The 23,180-nt window shown below is 35.3% G+C and overlaps 1 protein-coding gene across 1 annotated transcript in view; it reads left to right on the top strand.

Annotated features, from left to right (window-relative positions):
• The window catches only part of CNTLN (centlein), a 183,597-nt gene that overhangs the window by 63,622 nt on the left and 96,795 nt on the right, over window positions 1-23,180 (top strand). The window contains 2 exon segments of the mRNA XM_032097108.1: window positions 12,095-12,193; window positions 18,425-18,485. Coding sequence (XP_031952999.1) covers window positions 12,095-12,193; window positions 18,425-18,485 — 160 coding nt within the window.

Genomic DNA, 23,180 nt, shown 5'->3' with positions numbered 1-23,180 from the left:
GGAATGTATCATAATGCTCATTTTTGACTGGATTTTGATTACAGCCAAATTTCCCATCACCAACTTTACTATCCTGTATAAATTTCAGAAAGGTAATTATTATTGTGTTGGTTGCACATCAGGGGTTTCTGGAGGGAAAAAACAATGATTACCTTCTCTGACTTGTTAGATAGCCATAATTCTGGTAATTTGTGAAATTCCGAAGTCAAACGTCATTAAGAGGAACCTTCTAGCTCATTCAACTGTCCCTTGACTGCAACATCAGAATACAATGGATTTGGAATAAAAGCTTGGTTAACAAGACACCAAAGCAGTGTGGACACCTGTTAGTTCCCCTATAAAAATTTTTAAGCAATCATTCTTAAGAAGAGAAGTTGGTTTAAGTGCAAATTAATTTCTGCCATGAAATACTGATTTCTTGAGCATGTTCAGATTAATGCCTTGCTGAAAGTTCAGCATGTGGGGCATGCTAACAGTCCGTCTACACAGTAATGTATCTTCTTCATATACTGAGCAGCTAGGAATATAATACATCAGTGTTGCATGTGTTAGAAATACATCAGTGTTGCATGTGTTTTTCCTGGATTTGAACTTTTCTTGCTGTTCAGATTATGTCTAGTCAGGCAAAACCGAGTTTTTTAGTATTGGCTTTGTTAGCAAGAGTATCTCTGTTTTCTTCCATTAAAGGTAAAAGATGCCTTTTTAAAAGATTGTAATCTTAATCTAGTCAATGTGGCGCTTGGGTTGGTGAGAACAAACTTTTGGTTCATTTCATTTGGCTATTCTGGTAATGTGTATGATGAAAAATTTCAATCTGCCTTACAGAAAGTTTCTACTTACATCTTACTATGTATGCATTTAGTCATACAGTTAGTATACCATAACTATTACCCCTGTAAATAAAAAATATACCAATATATTTACTGAACTGAAGCAGTCAGTGCCTTGGCTCCTACTTTTTGTACGTGTGCAGACACCAAAGACAATGTCATCAAAGAGGTGTTACTTGATCAAAGAACAGTAATTAACAGGCATGTAAAAGTTTCCATTTGTAACTAGCATTTGACAGGTATGTGTGTTCTACCTAATGCAGAATTCACTTGTGCTTTTATAGCAGTATCATAATTTCTGATTATGAAGTTTTTAAAACTAGTCAGAATAGAAAATATCAGTAAAACAATGGAAGTACATAGACTGCACATAGATGGAACTTAAGATTATTAGACAAAAAAAAAGCAGATTTTTGACTAAAATAAAAAGTTAGATTCATATGAGAAATACATAAAGAAAATATTTCAAAACTGCACCATTGTTGCCTTGCAAAAGTCCATCAAGATGTATTTTCAGAGTATGACTTACTGGTTTTTAACATTAGTTTTTCAGTGATTTCAGTTTATTAGGCTTATGTAGTAGAGTCTTTAAAATACTGAATTTGGCTGAAATATAAATGGTAAAAGAACTTAGCTGGACAGGGTAACTCTAGTTTATTTTGGCAGTTCTAGATTTAGTCCAATATACTTATATTGCAATGTGAATATTTGAAGTCTATGTTTGAGCTTAATTTTCTGTCTTGGTTGTGATACAGCATAAAAAAAGGCAGATATCCCATTGTAAGTGTGGTGCTGTAAATTCCATTTTGCAGTTTTTGATCATTTCAGTTGCTGAAACATTCCTAACAAAATGCTTTTTACATTACAATTATTTTGTCTTTACTGTTAGAAAACCTATTAATTTATATGCAATAAAAACTTCTCAATCTTGCACCCTCTATGGGTCAAAACTTGACAGAATTGTCTTCCAGTTTTTAGAAATATTCAATTCATTAAAAAAAAGAATTAAAGTCATCACAAAGATGTCAAAATGTAATTTTTAAAGGAACTAACAAATACTGTAGTAAAAAGGTATTTGTAGTAGGCAAGATGAAATCATAGTGGATATTATTGCTGTGTAACACTAAAACACATTGAGAAAAGCAAGAGATTTATCACTGTTTGCTTGAAGGCTCAGGCTTTGGAGAAAGTAATATGGAACTGAAATTGACCAATTTACGTGACACAACATGCTGAGTAAATAATTAGGCTTTAATGATGGAAAATACCAATAACATTTTTCAAATGGTTGTATTCCCCTAACTGCAAACTGTCTGTTATTTTGAGATTATTACCCTTATAATAAGGACAAGTATAAATTATAGCTTGCAAAGTTTAATTTGTTCCATGCTCAGATATGTAATAGAAAAGTAACAATATTTATTAGTGTTTGAAACACATAGGTAAGTATAATTTTAACTTTACATGTGCATCACATGGGATCTTCAATATTAATGAGGTAATTTAAATTTTTGTTATATTTTTAATATCAAATTAATTATGGTAGCTTATAGCTAAATACTTTTAAAAAAACTACTACAAGTCTGTGTCAGGTTGTTTCTCAGTCAGAGAAACAGTAATAATTTGTTACTTTCCAGACATGTTTTCTTACACTAATGTGTTGTGCAACCGTATTTACAATGTTTTGTATACATGTTTTTAAACAAGATGCAAAGGAGAAAATACAGGTATTTTTTAAAGTATTATTATTTTTCAAAAAGTCTATAAAGTCTTTGAGCTGCACACATGCTGAGGTAATGCACATATAAGGACTGTGCACTGAGTGATTCTTGGCCTCAGAAAAGCTGTGTGGCACTATAACTTGTCTAATGAAGTCTGTGAAGTCATTGTTGCTGTTGGGATCGCAGTACACTCGCACTTGATCACCATAAAATGCAATTTCAGTTATATCTGGGTTTGTTTTACTATGACAGTTTGGAATTTCACCTGCAATGTTGTATGTGTGCCAGGATGCAGGCATGTGATGCCTGTAAAACAAGGAACAGTGGTTTTGTGCAGCTTTTGAAATTCCTTTTTAAAGAAGGAAAGAAATGCAACGTACCTTAGGGAGTAGTGTAAGTTTTGAAAAGTAATCTACATCCTGTTCCACAGTGCTAAAAATATAGAAAGAAAAAAAAGAAGCAGATTTGAAGAATAGTTTCATTTAGTTTAGTTTGACATTCCATATATCTATTTTCAATGTACAAGAATCAAAAAGGACCAAGATACTGAAAATGTGAGGTTTATAATGCAAAGAGCAACTCAACTTTAACTACTCTATAGTGGCACTATTCATGCTGCTATAATAAAACTTAAGAACGTTTAGTGATTTTTTTTTCTCTACAATTATTCAAAATTACATTACCCTTACTGAAAACTGAATGGCTTTTAGTGGATTAATTAAACTGTAGCTGGTTTGCCATCTGGGTGCTACTTGTTTAGCTGCTTTCTCACAGAAAGATTTTTCACTGAATAAAGAATATTTTTTTTGTTAAAAGACAGCTGCCAGACAATAATTTTTAGACTAGAAATGATACATGGACTATTAATTGTTATCAGGTTAAGTTTTGGGTTATGAAGAGGAAACTACTTGGACATTTCTTTCCAATTTTCAAATTTCTTTTCATTCATCCCCACACACCCCATATCCCCCTCATTCCACGTTGCAAAATGCACAGGCTCTTGAAATATAAAATCTGTTTATAAATGTACGAGAAAATAATTATATTTTACAGCAAGATCACCCATGACATTATGTTGGAGTCCAGGGTATAGGCTAGATGTAGAAAAGAAAAAAATAGGGAAGGGGGGAATTAACTAAATCTGATTTTTATGGCTCAAGTGGTTTCATTAAATTAGAGTGCTGTGTGCTACTGTTCATTAATGAACTTGTGCCATATGCTTTAACTGTTCTGGTCAATAGCTGATAAAGAAAGGCTTGTGTTTAAAAAAAAATGGATAAAAATATCTTTGTGATGGGCTTTTATCAAAGGACTTACTTTGAATTCAGTAACTACTACTGAGGCAATATGGCTCGCAATTTGCGACCCAAAGGTAGTCATACATTATTGGAATACAGCCTACTGCGCTTCACATTACACAGATGTGAAGGCCTGATTATAGCTGCTTCATAATTAACAGTGATCCGATTTGTTTTGTGGCATAAATGGTGCATGTGTAGAACATTAGCCATGGCACTCTCATTCAAATTCAACTCAAGGGCTCAGCGGCAGGCGGGTCATGAGCTTCAGGGAGTAGAAGCACAAGCTCCTCCATATGTTCTTGCTGCATCTTACTATGGCTATGAGTGCAAGATAAGTTCCCCAAAGAACCTAATCGTGTTCTGTAATTACAGCGCGGCTTTCTGCTGGCTAGAAATGAGGGAGAAGCTAAAACACTCCCTCATCAGATAATTTGTAAATTACTTTACATGGCGGATGCCGAACTCAGTTGGTTTTCAACTGCTGAAATTATAAATAATTGTAACAGATGTGGCAATATGGCTGGCCTCCAATAAATGAGGCCCTTGATAATTTGGCCGACCCTTTGACAGGCCAATTTAATAAAATGTGAACAAAATCTTCTTGCTAATAATTTATCATCCCTTTTCCCAATAGAATAAATTTAATTACCCTAGCAGTTAACAAGGTCACACCCAGATGCCAAACTCGGCTACAGTTTTGATAATGCAATCAGGAATTGAGAGGTGATGACAGCGTTGTTGTTTTTTTCATTACCTGGCTTCACATAAACACAGGTGGCGTAGCTTTCTTGTCAGTTTTTAATAATTACAGGCTATTATGGAATGCATAGTTAGCAGATTGAAAACCACACTTTAGTGAATTTGTTTGAGTATGATTGAGGTTCTAATGTACAGAGATGATAATGCATAACAAGCACAGTCCCTAGTTTACACCATTAGTGCACAGGTTTGATTTTTACTTATGATAATAGTGTAATAGTTCAGTAGACAGCAAAGTTACTTTTTTGGAGCAGCCTCACCATCATACAAAGGTTTATATTTTTATCTTTCTAGTGCTGAGACTCAGTAAAAACTCAGAAAAATGTGCTTTTTTAAACTTACCTGGTAACTTCCAATATGGAGATATATCTATATCTCTCTATCTATCTGTCTATCTATCTATATCTTAAAATAGTTTAAAATCTTTGAAGAAAGACTGTCTTCATTTGGTGTATTTGGTCTAGTTAAATCACCTGGTAATCAGTTAATAAGCTTTTTAAAAACTAAGATGCCAGAGGAAATGCTGTAAGAGTTCTTAAGAAAAAATAAGAAGAAAAAGCCATAATACTTACTAGAAACTTCTAAACCACAGTTGTAAAGCTTTGTTCCAATAGTATAAAGATATTTTAATCAATGTTTACTTGGGCTTCTATGGTGTTGCAGTCTGTTTTTAATGTCTACTAATTATAATGTATTAAAGAAAATAATACTGATGTTTTAAACTTTTGCTTGCTGTGCTGTGATCAGTTTTATGGAAAAATACCCAGTTTTATTGTGTACTTGCTGCTAAAAAGTTGCCAGTTCAACAAATGCATGAGGAAATGAGTGGCTAGTTTGACAAAAAGGCTTAATGAAATCCAGCCTTGTCTTTATGCTTTCAGTGATTATTCTTCTAAATGCGTTTTCAGACTACAAAATGGTTTTCTTATCTTGTAATTGCATATTTTTCCTGATAATTTGGGGCATTAATTGTATACCAGGAGGTCTAGTCTTCCTGATGAATAAAATAAATCATTCATACCGGGTTTGGGAAATCTTTCTGGTGTAGTGGCCACATGGCCTTCAGAAAGGAATTGCATCCTTTTTTCACCTCCCTGTTCTTCTGATCTTAGATGATCAGAGTGTTCTTTTTATATGATATAAATCACGTGAAATTTGGAGGATGACAAATATAAGTGTTTTTTGAGGGTGAATGGATGGTGTAAACTCTTTGTCTGACTTGTAGCACATTTTGGCAGCTCAAGGGGACATATGAGATCAAGGTCCAGTCTGAGTAAGTTGCTTTTCAAGACTTGTTGCCCATCTTAGATGTATTTGCAGTGAATAGTCATGAGGCTGTAATAGGATGCCCAAGCTGCAGAAAGGAGTTTGCAAAGGATGCTGTAGTGAGCACTGCCTGTGACTTCGCTGGGCAGCTTTTTAACTGAATAACAGAGTAAGAGGAAACTCCTTCTCAACAGTTCATTCATCATGGCTTTGCTTGGCATATGGCACTGGATTCCAGGAGTTTTGACTGAAGGAAACTTTGAGGTATGGGTCATAGTCTAGTTGGGTGCCACAGGTCAAAATTACTATTTTCCTAATTCAGGTATTCTGGTAATCCTATATACCTGTTCCCTGGTCTGAGCTGTATGTCTAAACTTTGCTCTGTTGCTGAGCCTTTAGTTTTTACTAAAGCCACAGTGTGCCTCCTGACCAGTTTGCAGCAGAGTTGAGCTTGCATCTAACTCACAGAAAGACTGTTGAGGCTCTTCTTGTTCTCTCCTAGCCCATAGTGTTGGTACGGTGCAGTTGGTGTTAGCACAGCTTTCTGCTAAGAAAGCTGAGCACATGCACCCGTAAGGAACAGAAGAACATGTTAGGCTGTGTAATTAGTCCTGAAGCTCTTAGGTATCCATTCCTTTGGTACCTGCTCTCATTTGCCAGTTCAGAAAACTCATGCAGAATAGAAATACGATGGAGCATAGCTGTATTTTTTTCCATGTTGTTTGTACTGCTTTTGATAGGTGATAAGAGTGGTATTGGATTCCCTTCTCTAAGTACAGTGGATGGTTCCCTATATACTACGTTTGTGGCAAAGGTGGTGCTTATGCTTCAGCTTGATTAATGCATCCAGAAAACCATCGGCTGAGTCTCACTGTGAAAAGACATGTAAGAGTAGTGAGATATCTACTTGATAGAAATACATATTTTCTTGATTATATTTGTTGTTTATAACATAAACTAAAATTCTGACATTTATTTGGAATATATATTTTGCCTGTAAGAGAAGTTTCAGTATCACAATAGACACGTGATCTTTCGTAAAATAACGTGATGTAAACTGATTTTGCTGTGTGAAAGAGGAAACCATTACTCTGTTAATCTAGACCTTGTAATACAGTTGGACTCTTAAGATGCTTGAACCTGAGAGAAAAGTTTTCATTTGCTGCACTCAGCATGTAGATGGATAGACTGTGAAGAGGGTCACCATTGTGTGTACACTGAAATGATTGTCTCATAGAAATTTTAGTTTTAGACATAGGATTCAGAATAGACTTTAGGAAGTGAACCTTTATAGAATTCCCTGGTGAGTTACTCTGTGAGTTACTGTTTCAATTCATAAAACGAAAAATTTAAATGATCATTCTGAGGCAGAAGCTGTTGAAGAACCTCTTAGATTGTGATTTTCTGCCTCTCAGATTGCAGTTTTCTGGATTGTAGATTTTTGATCTTTACTATGAAACTGGACTCCATCCTTCATACAGGCCTTGAATGTTGAATGATTTATGTAGTTTTGAAACTCAGTATTCTGCTTTTTTTTCCTGATAGTGTTAAGATTTTTAAATCAGAGTTCCATTATAGTCCAAATTATTTGCCTTTTTGGCCTTACTATTTGTAATACTTCCCATAGTTCTTAGGTTACTAATTAGAGTTTAGATGTAAAGTTAGAAAGTGAAAAGCCAAGGTCACATTTCTCTTTGAGGAACTGATGGAATTGCATTTCACAGAATCATAGAATGGCCTGTCTTGAAAGGAACCTAAAGATCATCTAGTTTCACCGTGGCCATGGGCAGGGATACCTCCCACTAAACTGGGTTGCTCAAAGTCCCATCCAACCTGGCCTTGAGCACTTCCAGGGGCGGGGCATCCACAGCTTCTCTGGGCAACCTGTTCCAATGTCTCACCACCCTCACAGTAAAGGATTTCATCGTAATATCTGGTACAAATCTCCCGTCTTTCAGTTTGAAGTCATTGTCCCTTGTCCTGTCACTACATGCCTTTGTAAAAATGTTGTTCTTTTTTCATGCGTAGAAACTCTGTCTTGTTCATGGAGTCATTTTTTTATACAGAAAAATTGGTTGTTCTCATAGTAACCAAATCTTTTTACTAAATAATTTGGGTTTAGTAATTCTTTTTGCTCTTAACCAAAGATACCTGGAGCACAAAAGTCTGGAAGTATAAAGTTAAATTGACATGGATATGAAACAAAAGACCAGAGAGAGAAATTTCACCCAGCTTTCTGTCTTGGGAAGGTCTACTTTAATGTATAAAAAAAAAAAGTTTAACATTCTCTTGATATTTGAATAAACAAAGTCTTTAGGCTAGGAAAATTAAAAGAATATTTCTCAGTTATTCAAGGATATGTTAAGTTTAATGGAAAATTATACCCAACTCCTTTTAAACTGGAGTCCATTGATAAGCAAAACTTTCATTTTTAAATTGATCTCATCAGGTTACATCTGGGTTCTTAGAATTTCTGAAAATGAAGAAATTTGACAGGTATGCTTAAAAAAATTGAGCAGGTTTTGAGGATATTGTAGACCCCAATTCTATAGGTAAGTATGTTTTGGTAACAGTTTATTGAATATTTTGTGGTAAAAGCATAAGCATTTTGGAGGTGTACGTTAAGATCTAAGACTGGATTTGTTGGATTTAGTTTTCCAAGAAATATGTCTGTATAGCCATTTGCACAGAGACTGTTGTAAGGGTTTTATTAGAAACTGCGCCTTTACGGTATTTTATTTGAAATAAGTATCACAGCATGGTGATTTCTAGGGATCTCTTTTGGAAGAAGAAAAGAGTAGGAAAATAACCTCAAAAGAAATTAAGAATAATACTGTTTATGTATTGGTCCTATTGAAGTCAATAGTAGAACTTGCACGGCATAGAGGAGCAAGGTTTTGATGTAGTCTGTGACTCTTACATGGAGTTATGTTTTAAGGCACTCGGCATTTCATTTTTTAAAGAAAAAAAAGTACAATAAGAAGTTAATCATTAGCGAAAATTCTGTAATTCTTATGGGTTAAAAGTCAGCAGCAGTGGTTGGACTTGAGGATATTGAAGGTCCTTTTCAACCTAAATGATTCTATGAGCACTTAACAGGTGTTACTCTTTAAAGTAACAGTAATGTGAATTTAAATTGTTGTAACAGATTGGAATTGTTGACTCTTTTTTGAATTACTAATATAATTGTAAAGCTTATGTTCCACATGGAGCTCTTTTTTTACATGCAACTGAGGAAGATGTGTGTGTCAAGCTCATAGGTTTTTCTGGTTTGGTCAAATTTAGAAATATATCCTCTGAGAGAAGGCACAACCACCCCTCCCCCCCCACCAGGTTTGGGAAAAAAATAAATTTTCCTTGAGGGAAAGTGAAGGAGATAAAAACTATTTATTTAACAAACACATGGGAAAAGGAAAATAATGCTAAATAATAAAAATCTCTCGCTGTGGAGAAAAAACCTGGGAAAGTGTTAGAGTCCTCCTTTGGTCTCCTCGGAGCTGGGGCTTGGGCCAGGGCCAGGCCCTCTGCGCTCGGTGGAAAGTCCTCCCAATGTGTTCTGATATTGAAGCAGTCCAGTAGAAAAGGAGAAAATCCGAAATTCCAGGGAAGGAAAAAAAAGTCCAACTCTCAGTCTCTCTCTGGAGAAAAAGAAACTGAACAACTGGCCAGAAACTGACTGGAAAGCAGCAAGCCGGGTGCTTCCTCGCTCCCCTGCTGCAGCTGAAAAAAAATCTCTGTCTCTGTGTGACCTTGAACAAGCTGCAAACTGCTTTGAAAAAGTTTTGCTCAAGTTTTCCTCCCCCCTCTCAGGCTCAGTTTAAAGGCATAGAAAGGCACAAAATTAATTCCTTGGCATAGGCAGCGATATGGGATACACATCATAAAGTCACCCCAAGACATAGGTGTATTTCTCATTTGTAAAAAGAAAGAATAAAGTTCAAGTAATAAAATCAGTTCCACAGCTTAAGTGTAGCTACATATCCCTTATCTACTGACACTATTTCTGTCTTCTAGGTTTTGCTGGATTTTTTTTCCTTCTTAAATAGTGCTCAGGTTTTGTTCAAACAAACGTGTGGTCCAGCTTTCTTTAAAGCATTCTTTTGAATTCATGGCTTGTCTACTCCTCATTTTCCTGGTTTTTTTTTTTCCCTGTGTGTTAATAAGCTAATGTTTATAAACAGGCCTTTTACTGATCATAGGTAGTAATGATGTCTGTTTGCAACTACATATGGCCTAAACTATGCAAATGAGGAACGGAATTTATAGTCAACAAAAGCATGGGCAACTTCTACTCTCTGACAAATTTCTTACACTTACTTTATGAGAAGAGCTGTGGTTTTTCTAAAACAAGTGCTCAATATCCTTAATTTGTATTTATTTGTTGAAATTGTGAGTTTATATTAGGCTTTATGAAAAGCATCATGTACTGCATAGAAATAAAATGGCTATACCCATTAGTCTGTTTCTAAAAAATAGTAAGCTTACTAAGGTGTTTGCTTGATCAATTTTAATCAACTTTCGACCACCTCATTTCTTGATTGGCATGAATTTGGAGATTTATTTACTTAACCTTTTTTTTACACTGCTTTTTCTGATTTTTGTCAGTATACCTGACTTGTTTTACATGGGGAATACCAGTATTTGAGATGGTAGTACCAAGGGATAATTATACCTAATTTTATCTTCTCTATTGAAATAAGTATTGGTCTTAAGAATATGCTCAAACAGTTGCAAGCAAGTGCTGTTGCCAGGACCTTGTTAATAAGGGGTAAAATAAAACTTGTAGTTAGTCTTAAGAGTGTGTCTTCTGGATGAAGTTTGTTGGTTGAAGACTTTACTGCTTGCCAGCTGCTTGTCATTGCTGTCAGAACACCACTGGCAATAGAGTTCCATGAGTTTCCTCTCATCAGTGTAGTACCAGGTCAGCTCAAGCCACTTCCATTGACTTTTTAAACTAACCAGCCCTTTTAGTTATGCAATCAATCAGGGAGGTGTTTTTCATCGTTCCTTCTCCAGCAGTGGCACTGAGGTGCTAACCTCTAGCTGCCTGGATGCAGTATTAAAATGTGGGAATTTTACCATCTTTGGCACAGCTGTTTGAAGATGAATGTGTGTCCCCAGCCTTAAGGCACTGTGGAGGAGGTTTGAGGTAGAGCATTTCACTTTGTGATTGCCATAAGGTGGCACAACAGGCATATTGCTGCTGCTTACGCTAAGCAAAGGAAGTTTTGCCCAGTACTTGTAATGGAGTAGAGTGTCATCACAGCCAGGTAATGAAAACTAAGCTGACATGGAGTCAGTCATCAAGCCATGGTAACTTTACCACTCTTGGTCATGTGCACACAAGTCTGCTACTGGATATCAGGGATATAACTTAGAGTAGCTGCTGCCAGTGAAATGTGTCCTGTCTGAACAGGTTTGGTAACTAGGCCAAATTGATCGGTGTGCAGGAGCATTGTATTGTGCCAAGGAATTGCTGCACATGGATTGATAGCTAGGAAAGGTCCTGGAATTTAACAATTTAACAAAATAAAGTACCAAGCTTGGGTAACACTGTGACCTAGAATCTATTTTTTCTATAAGTCTCTTCAGTTTGACCACAACACTTGTGCTGAGTTTAAGGATGTAATGGGGACAAGTTGTAGATTTACGTCAAAAAAGTTCTTTTCTGAGGCAGTTCTTAACTAACAATAAGTTTATTTACAGAATGTATGTTTATTTACAGAATATGCAGTTAAAGGTTTTTTGTTAGACCAGTGATACTTACAACTTGAAGTTTCACCAGAAACAAGTCCAGAAGATGCAATACTTTGTCAAGAAAGCTTGATAGCATGTGACATACAAAATACCATCGAATAAGTAGAATAAGTTGCTGCAGAAGAAACATCTGTATAAAACAACCATTTTAAAGAACGCAAATTTGGATTTGGAAGATATGGTAGTGGTCTGAAAATGTTTATATTTTGAGATCTGGTTTTGATTATGGATTAATGAGTCATTTTTGAAAGCAGAATTATTTGCAGCTTTTACATGTTTCTGTAATATTGCTAATATGTTTCTCTGGGCAGTTTTATGTAAATGGTGTGTTATGGTTTTGATTTTTTGTTACCAATATGATATAACTGTGCTGCCATTTTCTAAATATTTCAACAGCCTTTTTTTAAGTGAACTAGAGTGCTGTATTACAGTGCAATCATATGAAATTGAACTTTTATAGAAAAAATTGAAAAAAGCAGGTCTTAACCTAGCAGAGCATAATTTGTACACTACAGCTACTCTGGAAAGCAACAATCTAAGGACTGGAAGAAAGCATGAGGTAGGGTAGTTTTATTGTCTGGTGTATTTGTGTCTAAGTCAGGCTGGTGAAGCCAAACGTTTTTGCTCAAGGGTCCAGATAATAATTTTAATATCTGTTGACGCTGCTTATAATTCTGGAAGGTTGTTTGAATAGTTCCTGTGTTATCTGCCAAAGACTTGTTAAAATAGCTGTTGGGAGTAGAAGATTTTTACCTTATTAAATACTGAATAAGGGATTCCTAATTAAATGAACTATTTGAAGGATAAATTCTTTGTAGGTTTGCTAATATGAATATTTATCAGATATTTTGTGGTGTTTATCAGAATGACCATCTTTCACTGTAAGGAAAATGAGAGAGCTATAAATGGTTATTATGATTTTTTAAGTGAAAAAGATTTTTTTAAAAAAAAATCTTGATTTTTAGAGGGGAATATAGTATTTTTTCGAGGAAGAATGACAATGTCCTTTGAGGTTTATACATTCAACTTTGTATAGTGCTGGATTGCCTCTTTCATTGTTTCTCACTGTTTAATTTAGGCATTAAATAACAGTAACAGCTATAAGCTATAGTAAAATGAATGACATCTGTAAATAAATCTGTTATTTAAATGGATCTATTAAATTAGCTGTAATCATGATGCTTTTCAGTGTGTTCAGACTCTTCCTCATCTGTTTTTATTGTGATTGTATAGAGTATGGGAATCTTGGAAGAGATCTCCTTAACAAGTTTGCAAAGGTGAACATGATTCTGAATGGTATAAGTAATGTACAAGGGTAGAACATCATGTCTGCTTCCTTAGAAACTTTCTAGTTTATCCACATATGGCATCTCATAATGTTTTCTTTGAAAAATATATGGCTTGTTCTTTCTTAATGTCCTGCACTGGGTGCTAGTTTCTATGGGAAAAAACATACTTTAGAACATTTGTTCAGGAACATGTTGTGGCATTTCTGAGACAATGTGCTTAAGAAAAACCAAAATGCTACACAAGCAGTGCAGAGTGAAGAACAGAAGGTGAGAAACAGCCCAGCAAACACCAAGGTCAGGAAGGAGGAGAGGGAGGAGTTTTTTCACATGCTGGAACAGGTATTTCCCTGCAGCCTATGGAGAGGATCACTGTGGAGCAGATGTCAATATTACAGCTTGTGGAGGGGCCCAGAGCAGATGGATATTCACTCGTGGAAGCCACATGGAGGGGAGTTGATGCTGGAACAGGTTCCTCTCTTACGTGAACTGTGGTCCATGAAAGACAAGCTGTGGAATAGGTTCATCCTGAAGGACTCCAGCCTGTGGAGAGGCCCAGTGCTGGAGCAGGGAAAAGTGTGAGGAGGAAAGAATGGCCCAATAGGAACTGTTATGGATTGATTGTAAACCTTCCACCTGCATGGCTCAGAAGGTGGTAAAAAAGTCAGGAGTGATGGAGTGAAGTTGTGCCTGGGAAGCTGGGAGCTCCTTCTGGGTAGGGAAGAAGGTGTTGATTAATTTTTTTTTCCTTATTTCTTATTACTTAAATATATTTTAAGTGGCAGTAACTTAAATTGATTTTCTTCAAGTCGATTCAGCCCATGATGTTGAGTGGTAAACCCACAAGCTTTATCATCCTGTTTTCTCCCTCTGTCCTAGTGAGGAAGGAACGTGAGAGCAGTTGAGTGGGTGTTTGACCCTTTGCCAAGGTTAGCCCTTCACAGTGTTATTTTCTATTTCCTCAGGGGAAAGTAAATGAGTCTGCTGTGTTTGTCGTGAACTGTGTCAAAATAAAGCAATTACACCTCCTTGATTAAAACTGAATACAAATTTTTAAGACTATTGTAGAAAATCTCTTCCTGTTTTGATATGTAGATCTGAATCATGTTCTTTCAATAGTCAAGGTTGTTTGATATGTCCACTTTTTCACAAGTGCACACAAGTCTCTATTAAAAATTTTGGGAACTCAACTGATGAGCTACAAATCCTTTGTATTTAGGCAACACAGTAAGTGAAATTTTGGAAATACTCTGGATTTTCTAAAATAGAAAGGTGGTACTGCTGCGGTAGTACTTTACGCTTTACCCTTTTTCCCTTTCAATGAAATATCTTCTCATTAACTCATTGTTCAGCCTTTTATCACAAAATTATTTCTGACAGAAGTTATTAGCACATGATTTGACAGAAAAAATATGTTGGATATTCAGTCTTTGTTTTAAAAAGATGATCCTTTTGACTTTACAAAGACTGTTGTGCTGCCCCTTCATTCCCCCTTATGTACATTCCCAGGATACAAAGAGCAAATAAGCATGGAATCACTTCTGATCGGAATTGCACTGCTTTGATGACTTACTGCTCTGAAAAGATTTTGAAGGTGTTGAAAGAAGGAATAGGTGGAGAGGTGTTAAAAAGAAGAGCCTGGTACAAATCAGAAACTTGGTGCTACTGTGATAAATCGGGAGGTATGGCCACATGACTAGATGCTTCCAGCTGTGTTTGTTTATATGCAACAGCATATATGCCTCTATAGCCTCGTGTTGGTTTCTTTGTGAAATGTAGAAATCCGTCTTGCCTACAGTCAGACAGAGTAACAGAAACAACTTATTCTGCAAGAGCTGGTTAAAAGCTTTGTTAAATATGCATGTAATGTCTTTTACCTTGATACTGTGATACTGTTAAGCGTTACAGGCAACTGTAACCTTCATAAGTCCAGTCTCTGTGAAAAGTGGTATAGCTGTTGCATCTGATAGGAGTCAGTTGCTTGACCTTCCTAGAGCTCTTTTAGAAACTTACACTTTGTACCTTTTTGAGCTTTAGATGATTTCTGTTAGCTGATTAAACTGACATTCATATGTGTGCTGGCTGATTCAGTAGGGTTTTGGGGTTTTCTTACAGCTAGGCTTTCCCGTGGTATGATGCATGGGAGTTAGAATTGCCTTCTATTCATATACGTTCTATATCATTCTTCTAAGTCTGTAGTGTCAAGATACTGAAAGGCATGTTAACTTGCAGTACTGGTAAAGTTTCTGTTGAAGAAACATAGCGAATCAAGAATTTGCTGTTTTTGTTCCCTAAAAACCCCACCTGTATCTGGTCAGTCTTGAGTTCAGCCTCAATGATGTTTCTGTTTCTTCAACTGATAAAAACATTAAGATTTCTGGCCACTGTCCTCAACTATTAAGATATTCCAGGAGCAGTTCTGACTTCCCTGCTTTGGTTTGGGTTTTGCTGGTTGGTTGGTTGGGTTTTTGTTTGTTTGTGGGCTTTGGTTTTTTTGTTTTGGTTTGGTTTTGTGGGTGGTTTTTGTGCTTTTGTTTTTTTGTTGTTGTTATTTTTTTTTTTTGTCATTTTTTTGGTTGGTTGGATTGGGTTTTTTGTTTGTTTGTTTGTTTTATTGGCTTGTTTTGGCACTTTATTAAACACAAAACTTGCTGAATTCAAGAATGTGACTATTTGCAGCTTCATCCCGTGGTGTCTTTCATGGTGCAGACAGGTAAGAGAAGGTTGTCTAGAATTAGGCATATTTTCTTTTTCTACTTGTGTGCCTCCATTACCAGTTAATGTGTGTCCCATCTACTTACCTGCTATTTCTTTATGTTAAATTTTCTGTTACAAAGTGTTATATCTATTTCATATTACAGACTCTGTTTATTTCTGATTTTCTGCTACTGCTATTTGGTTTAGTCTTTGGTAAAAATGTTTTAGGAACATTCAATGAAAAGACTTCTGATCTAAATTCCTTTACTTACTTGAATTAACATTATTCACTGATAAAATTGGAGGGCTTTTTTACTCCGAAACATGTAGAAAATTTTTGGAACATTACATTTTGAAACATGATATACATTTCTGAAGATATTAAATACAGATATGTCAGAATTGTTCTGTAGAATCTGAGGAGTGAATTAAAAATTATTTGTTTATATTTGGTGGCATCAGGAGCAGTAAAGTTTGCACTTGTGAGAAGGGTATTACAGATGCCATCTTTCAAACTGAGTTTTGCAGCAGCCCTCAGCTATCCAATTACAGTGTATTTTACTACACAATCTCTTTTGTCTTGATAGGACTTGTTGCCTCCTTAGCAAAGATTTTGTTCAAACTACCTATGTGCAACTGTGGAGCCCAGACCCAGTGTCCTTTATCCACAGACCTTTAGTCTGATCACTAAGAAGGTAAAAGCAATAGAATGTTCTTAATACATGTCACCAATCCCATCCATTGTCACAGGGAATTATTTCCATATCCATAAATAGTTAAAAGTTTTCGCTGTTTCTTTACATACCTTGGCTCTAGCACAATCCTAGGTAGCTATATATAAACTCTGTGTGTATATATATATACATATATATATATACGTACATATATATATATGTATATAAATGCTTACGTACTCATCGTATGTTATCAGCTGTGACTAGACTAGCAAGACAATGAATTTTATCTTTTTATCTTTTTTTTTTTTTCTCTTTCCCCTGTTCCTTCTTGGCTTTTCTCTACCTATGTATTCTTAACAGTCTGGCACTGGTTGATCCACTTCTTTTCCTTTGTTGTCCTTCTCTTTGGCAACAAGTAGAGTGCTTTGACCTTCTGTTTCTGATTTCAGAGAAACTATGTATGTTCCAGATCTTCTCTATACAAACATAGTGTTTAGATAGAAAACAATTCTTGAAGAATAATGATTTATGATCATTATTATTATGGTCATATAATGATTAGGAAATGTAGAAAATAGGGGGTTTGGGTTTGGGGGGTTTTTTTAAAGCTCTTCGTTTTATTCAAGAAATCTGGGACTTCGAAGACGCATATATTTTTTTGGTATTCAGATTTTAAATGTACTAAAATTCTTTCCAGATGTTAGTTCTGGGTTTGTGCAGGTGGGTTGTTTCAGTTTAGGGTGGGGTTTTTTGTTGTTTTAGTGGTTTTGTTTTGGTGGTTTTATTTTGGTTTGGTTTGGGGTGGTTTTTTGGTGGTGGTGGTTGTTTTTTGGTGGGTTTTTTTGTTTTGTTTGGATTGGTTTTGGTTTTGGTTGGGTTTTTTTTGTGAGGTTATAACAATGTTTTTTTAAAAACATTTTGCTTGGTTGTTTGTTGGGCTTTCTTACATCACTTTCTTACTTCTCTTTCAGAGGCAAAAGAATCCTGAAACCAAATGACAAAACCACACTGGAAATGTTAACATTCATATATAGGAATATAAATATCAGATATTAATGTTTTCTGATATTTCATGATAGATTCTTTTTCTCCTTTTTGGAAACCCGTACTATTTAAAATGAAACTGTGGTATATGATGTCTTGTAAATATTTCATACTGGAAGGCAGTGGTCAAAGAAAAAAATGCCAACTACTAATTAAGATACTCTTCAAGATTAAATTATTTTAATGGAATAGTGGAAGTATTGACGTATGGAGTATTGAAGAAGAATTTATCTTTGATTCCTTTTATTGTACATCAGTTATTTCACAGTGAAAGTGGCATAATGCAACAAGAATAATCACAATTTATCTTAAGTTTTTGTTTGACTTTATGTATTGGCACAATGGATTTTACCTTATTGGCATTAACTGTGTGTTAGTATTTCACTGTTCTTAACCAAAGTTATTCAGAAAATCTGAAAGTCTAATTTTATGAGGCCTTTCTTTCTTTGCCATAAGGACTTACGACATAGAATGAACAAGAAAGCTGCCCAGTTTAAGTGTTACTTTCACATACTCTTTCTCCAGATTGCTATATGAAGCTGTACATAATATAAACACATATTCTTGTCTCTAGTTAGTCACATTATAGTTAATGACCATATGGTCATTATGGTATAAGATCTACTGTCTGTTGTATTTATATTCCTCAAGCATATTGTTCCTTCAACTTCACAGTGTGTTAAACTATTTCAAAGGGAAAAAAATCCTTTCCCTCTTGTTTCTGGTTGTCCTATCAAGTGTAACCTTGGACCCTTATAGAGCAATTAGACCAGCCTCTATCCCCTCCTTTGTAATGAGGTTTCTTGCATTTCTGAGTCTATAACCCTTTAGTCTTCCCTAATGGGACATCATTATTCTGAAAGAAACAATGTAAATGTAAATGAATATTCTCATTAACGAGTCACAGAGAAACCTTTAGTGGTAGCGCTGTGGTAATTCTGCTTGTTATTTCTCTGGTATTCCATGCAGATTTTTTTTTTTTATAATTCATTATTAGTATTCAAAATTACTTCTTCTTTAATTCTGCATGTCTTTCATAATCCGGTGTTCCAACTAGTTCAACCATGTCCTTGTTTTATTCTCCAGGAACCACCTGTGAAACGTTCAAGGTCTCTGTCCCCAAAGAGCTCTTTTAGAGAGTCAGAGGAGCTAAAGAAGCTTAAAATAGCTGAAAGGAAGATTGAAAACTTAGAGAAGACACTACAGCTAAAGGTGAACATTAAATAAAAATAAATAAAGAGCCTGATAGCTAAGCTTACATAGATAAAGATACACCAAAACAGACATTTTAACAATTAAAAATACACGTACTGTTGTGGACTGTGTGTTTGGATCAGAGAGCACTGTCCATTAGTTTTTGCTTTACTGTGTGAATAATCCTGCTGTCCTGTGGAAGCTTAATTGATCTGTCATCAATAACGTATACTTGTTAAATACGTTTTCAAAGTTTGTGTTTGAGAATATATATTTTGAGAAATTGATGTGTTCGTATGAAGTAAATCAGAAAGTACAAACACTGAAACTACAAAGAATTTTTTTTCTGTACAATAGACCCATACTTTAAAATGCTGAAGTCAATTACTTGAAACAGATTGACCCCTGGAAATCATAGAAATTATGGCTCAGTTAGTTGCTGGTCTAATAAATGCTGTTAAAAAAAACCCAGTAAAAATTCTGCTCGCTCCACCCCTTCATAGAAAATCTTAGTTGAGCATGTTTTACAATTTCTCATTTTGTCCCTGTTTCACAGATTTCTGTAGCTGTGTTTTTGTTGGTTTGGTATTTTGCTACATAAATACAGTACCTTTTCAACAAACGATTGGTTTAAAATTGCAACTCTGAATGCAAAACGCAAGCCCTGAGTCGTATCTTTTCAAACATGTAAAATTCATCCTCCCCTCCCTCTCTTCCGTCTCCTCCTTCTCTTTTTTTTTTGCTTATCTTTGTTCAGGTATGGAATTTGGAAGATATTTTCAAGTATGTGTAGCCTAAAGGAGAACTGGTTATATTGAACATGCTGTGGTAAATGTTAGGTAAGCGAAAAATTTGGGAGCTCTACCAACCATAGTGATAAGTCAGTTTTAGAAAAATTGTAAATGGGAATTATATTTCAGCACAAATGCCACAGTTCACCCCTCTGTATACTTGGGGGAGTTTAATGCATCATCTTAACACATGTAGAGTATATGGACAGGAAAGGTTATTTAGACTTCAAATTCAGTCTTCCAGGTTGTCTTGTTCCTGAAGATAGAAAACTAATTTTTTGTGTTTTTTCTCTCTGTTGAGAAATCTAAGGCATGTCCCAGCAGCTAAACCTGAGAACTGGCCTTTGGGAGGCCTCCTGTTCATTACTCTTACTTGCCCTGCCTGACACTGGTGCTACAGATTATTCTGGAACTGTGGGCTGCATCTGTTCTGCCCTCGGAAGCAAAACTCCCATGTCAGTGCATATTGTTGTTGCCCTAAATGATAAAGAGCTCGACATTTCTTCTGGAAAGAGGAGTGAAGGAAAGCAGATGCAGAAGAGAAAGAACTCTCTCTGCATAACCTCATATAATAATTTGTGCCATTCACCATACTGCCTTTACTTATGTTCTATTTAATCTTAAAGTGTAATTTAGAAATCTGAGCAGCTTTATGATGTTTAGAGATGTGGGATCTCTATCACAGACATCCATGATGTCTTTAAGGGCTAAGTCTCACCTCGAAAGTGAACACATGAAATTCTTGCATTTTCTCTTGAAATTTCATCTACTTGGCTTCTTTTGCAGAATGCTTTAATGGGCTGAAAATAAGCTATAGAGACCCAGGTCAACATAATAAGTTGTGGCACTACATTCATATTTCAATGAGGCTACTGCCAGCATGAACTAAGCTGTCATAAAGTTAATGGCAGAATATTTCTATTGCTATGCTGTGATTTCTTAATACTAGCCTTCTCTCAGGCATTGTTTCCAACAAAGAAAAATGGATTTGATCAACATTTTCAAAACTGGTCCTTGCATTATTGCCTCTTCAAACAAAGTGTTGTCTATATGATTATTTGAAATATTCTTGCTCAGAGAAATGGTTGCTCTATCAATACACACACTGATGATGCATGTCTCGAACAGGAAATTGTGACTCCATACATCAGTCCTTTAGAAAAATTGGTAACAATTAAAAAAAAAAAAAGAACAGCTCTATTTATGCGGTTTTCAGGAACAGAAATGCCCCAGTCAGTATTGCAAAGGAGCAAGAAAGCTCAAGCTCCCATTCAGTTCTCTCAACTGACTCGTTTGTGAACAAGAAAAGTTGGCTCTTACTATCTTTGTTGCTAATATAAATGGGGTGATCCTATAAATTCAGAGTTTTTATACAGAATTGGCTTTGTTTCTAGACATACTAAAAAAGTAACAGAGCATGCCTGGTTGCACCCTTGTTTACAGAAGACAACGTCAAAATATATAATATTTTTAGGGTTTTAAATAAATTATCAAGCTGCTACTTAGAATGGTCCAAAGCATAAGTACTTCAATCTACTGTTGATCTTTAAGAAGTGAGTAGGAGTTCGGTTGTTGAGAGGTAGGTATTTGATACAAACTAAGAAAATATATTCATCTTTTCCTGTATTGCTTCTAGAGCTGTGATCGCTGGTGTAGCCTAGAGGAGATAATCCTCCCTTTAATTGGAGAGGTCTCAAAAGCAAGGGGAGCTCTTCCCTTTGAGTTTTATCATCCTTTCTAGGTTCTAAAATTTTTGGAGGTAATTAATACATGTATTGTAGAATATGCACATCAGTCTTTAAGGCCACCTTAATACTTGTGTGAGCAAGACCACACTCACATTTACTTCAGATTTCATCTATAGTCCTGTTCCATGTATAGTGTTCAAATGCTGAAAATAGATGAATATTGCAGCTTATCCATGTAACTGTGGAAGAAACTATTTTTGTAATGATTGGATGCCTCAGCTATTGTAAGCCTAAGAATAGTAGTCAAATAATTGAATGAGTGTAATTTTTAAAATTTTCTTTTTACCGTAACAGAAGGTCAATTTCAACAAAAATTCGAATTAGTGATTAGAATCTTTTGACTTGTCTGAGCAGCCTTCCAAAAAAAAAAGGAAAAAGAAGGCTTTTTTTTCATAGGCAGTTGGGTTTTTTCTCCTGCAGGTTGGACTTTGTGTTACTGTTTTTCATTATTTCATGGGAAGTACTACAGATGACAGTGGACAGCTGGAGAATAATCTGGTGGTCCAGCACTGCTAGAGATGGTTGTTCTGTCCCATTTCTGTAAATATATACAGAACTGTGTATAAGACAGTTTAGTTATTAAATATAACATAATACAGTCAGACAGAGACAGATCTAACAGATTATGGAAATTTCAGTGTATATTTAAAGTCCTGAAGTGCTTAATTTAATGGAGAGAGAGTTATTAGGGCAGTTAATTGTCTAATTTCTATTTCTGCAAGAGCAGGGCAAGTGATAAGGGAAGGCAATAACTGTAACAGAATGGATAATAGAACAGGTAAGCAATAATGAAAAATATAGATTCATAAATAGGAAAGGCCAAATTCTACAGTTGGTTACATCTCTGAAAGGGCATTGACACTAATAAGCTTCTGAGGATTTATGTTGAAGATGTTATTTTCCAGTACCCTGCCAGACTTGACCAGTTTTTGCTAGCGATATCAACCATTCTCAGAACAGTTGTTTCATGAACTTCTTTTGAAAACACAACATCTGTAATTGGATTCTTACAAAAATTTTCTCTTGTATAGCTTGGTAATGGTCTCTATGTTCTTAGTCTAAGATTTATATTGCTATTTATGTGATTGTTTTTAATATCATTGTGGTATATATTATTATATACATGAGTCACTTAAAAACAGTCAAAAGTACTTTTTAAACAATTCAAAATTTATAAATGTATTTGGTTTAGAGGTTGTTTCAAAAAAAAACCTTGCCACCACTGCTTTGGGAAAGTATTTAATGGTAAGGTCACTTTGGACCTGATTGGGTTCCTAAATCTTCTCTTTGTGTTTCCTGAGTCACTTCCAGAAAACTTCTGGAATTTTGCATATAGTACCATTTCAAACTTTAGCTGGTATCTTTCAGCTTTGTGCATCATGAAAGCTGGACTACATTTGATAAGCCAAGCTTAGTATAGGTACTTAGTAGTTAGCAGTTCTCTAGAAACCCTTGCCATGTTTTTATAGTGGGGTTCAATTTTTATTGTTTGCAGCTCTGACTATTGGTCTGTCTAATTTATTGACTAATGCTGAAAAGTCCTCCTTGCATATAAGCAGTAAATACTTGCAAATAAAGTGTTGTGATTTATTTAGTTCTACAGTTGCTTTAAAAGCAGAGCTCCCACTGAACTGAGAATGAAGCTCTGATTGCAAATTTTGCTACAGCAGAATTCTTTGCTGGTGAATTCTTTACTAGTGTATACCAGAATTTGACTTGCTTTATACTGTGAAATGCTTCTTCTTAGTGTTAATTTTTTTTGCAGAGCACTGTATTGTCATTTAGAAAAGTCTGGTTTTAAGCTTACATGATGTTATCCAGTAATATAAATCAAGGTGTATTTCGCTTTTTGTTCTGTACTTTTTTTTTTGGTATGGTTTTCATTACATAAAAGCTATTGTAAAAATTGTTTTTATTTCTTATTTGCTGCTTTACTAGAGGACAAAGTCTGGTTGTTGCAGGTATATATATACTTACATAAACAACTTAATATGTGAAGAAATCCTGAAGCCATTTAAATTTAGATTTTTTTCATGTGGCCAGTATTTCCCTTGAAAACACGTAGATCAGTTTTTCATTGGGAAAAAAAAGAGTAGTTTGAATAAAGAA

The sequence above is a fragment of the Corvus moneduloides genome, chromosome Z (assembly GCF_009650955.1).
Source record: "Corvus moneduloides isolate bCorMon1 chromosome Z, bCorMon1.pri, whole genome shotgun sequence".
NCBI classification, from domain to species: domain Eukaryota; kingdom Metazoa; phylum Chordata; class Aves; order Passeriformes; family Corvidae; genus Corvus; species Corvus moneduloides.
The sequence above is the reverse complement of the archived record's forward strand: the minus strand, read 5'-3'. Positions and strand labels throughout refer to the sequence as shown.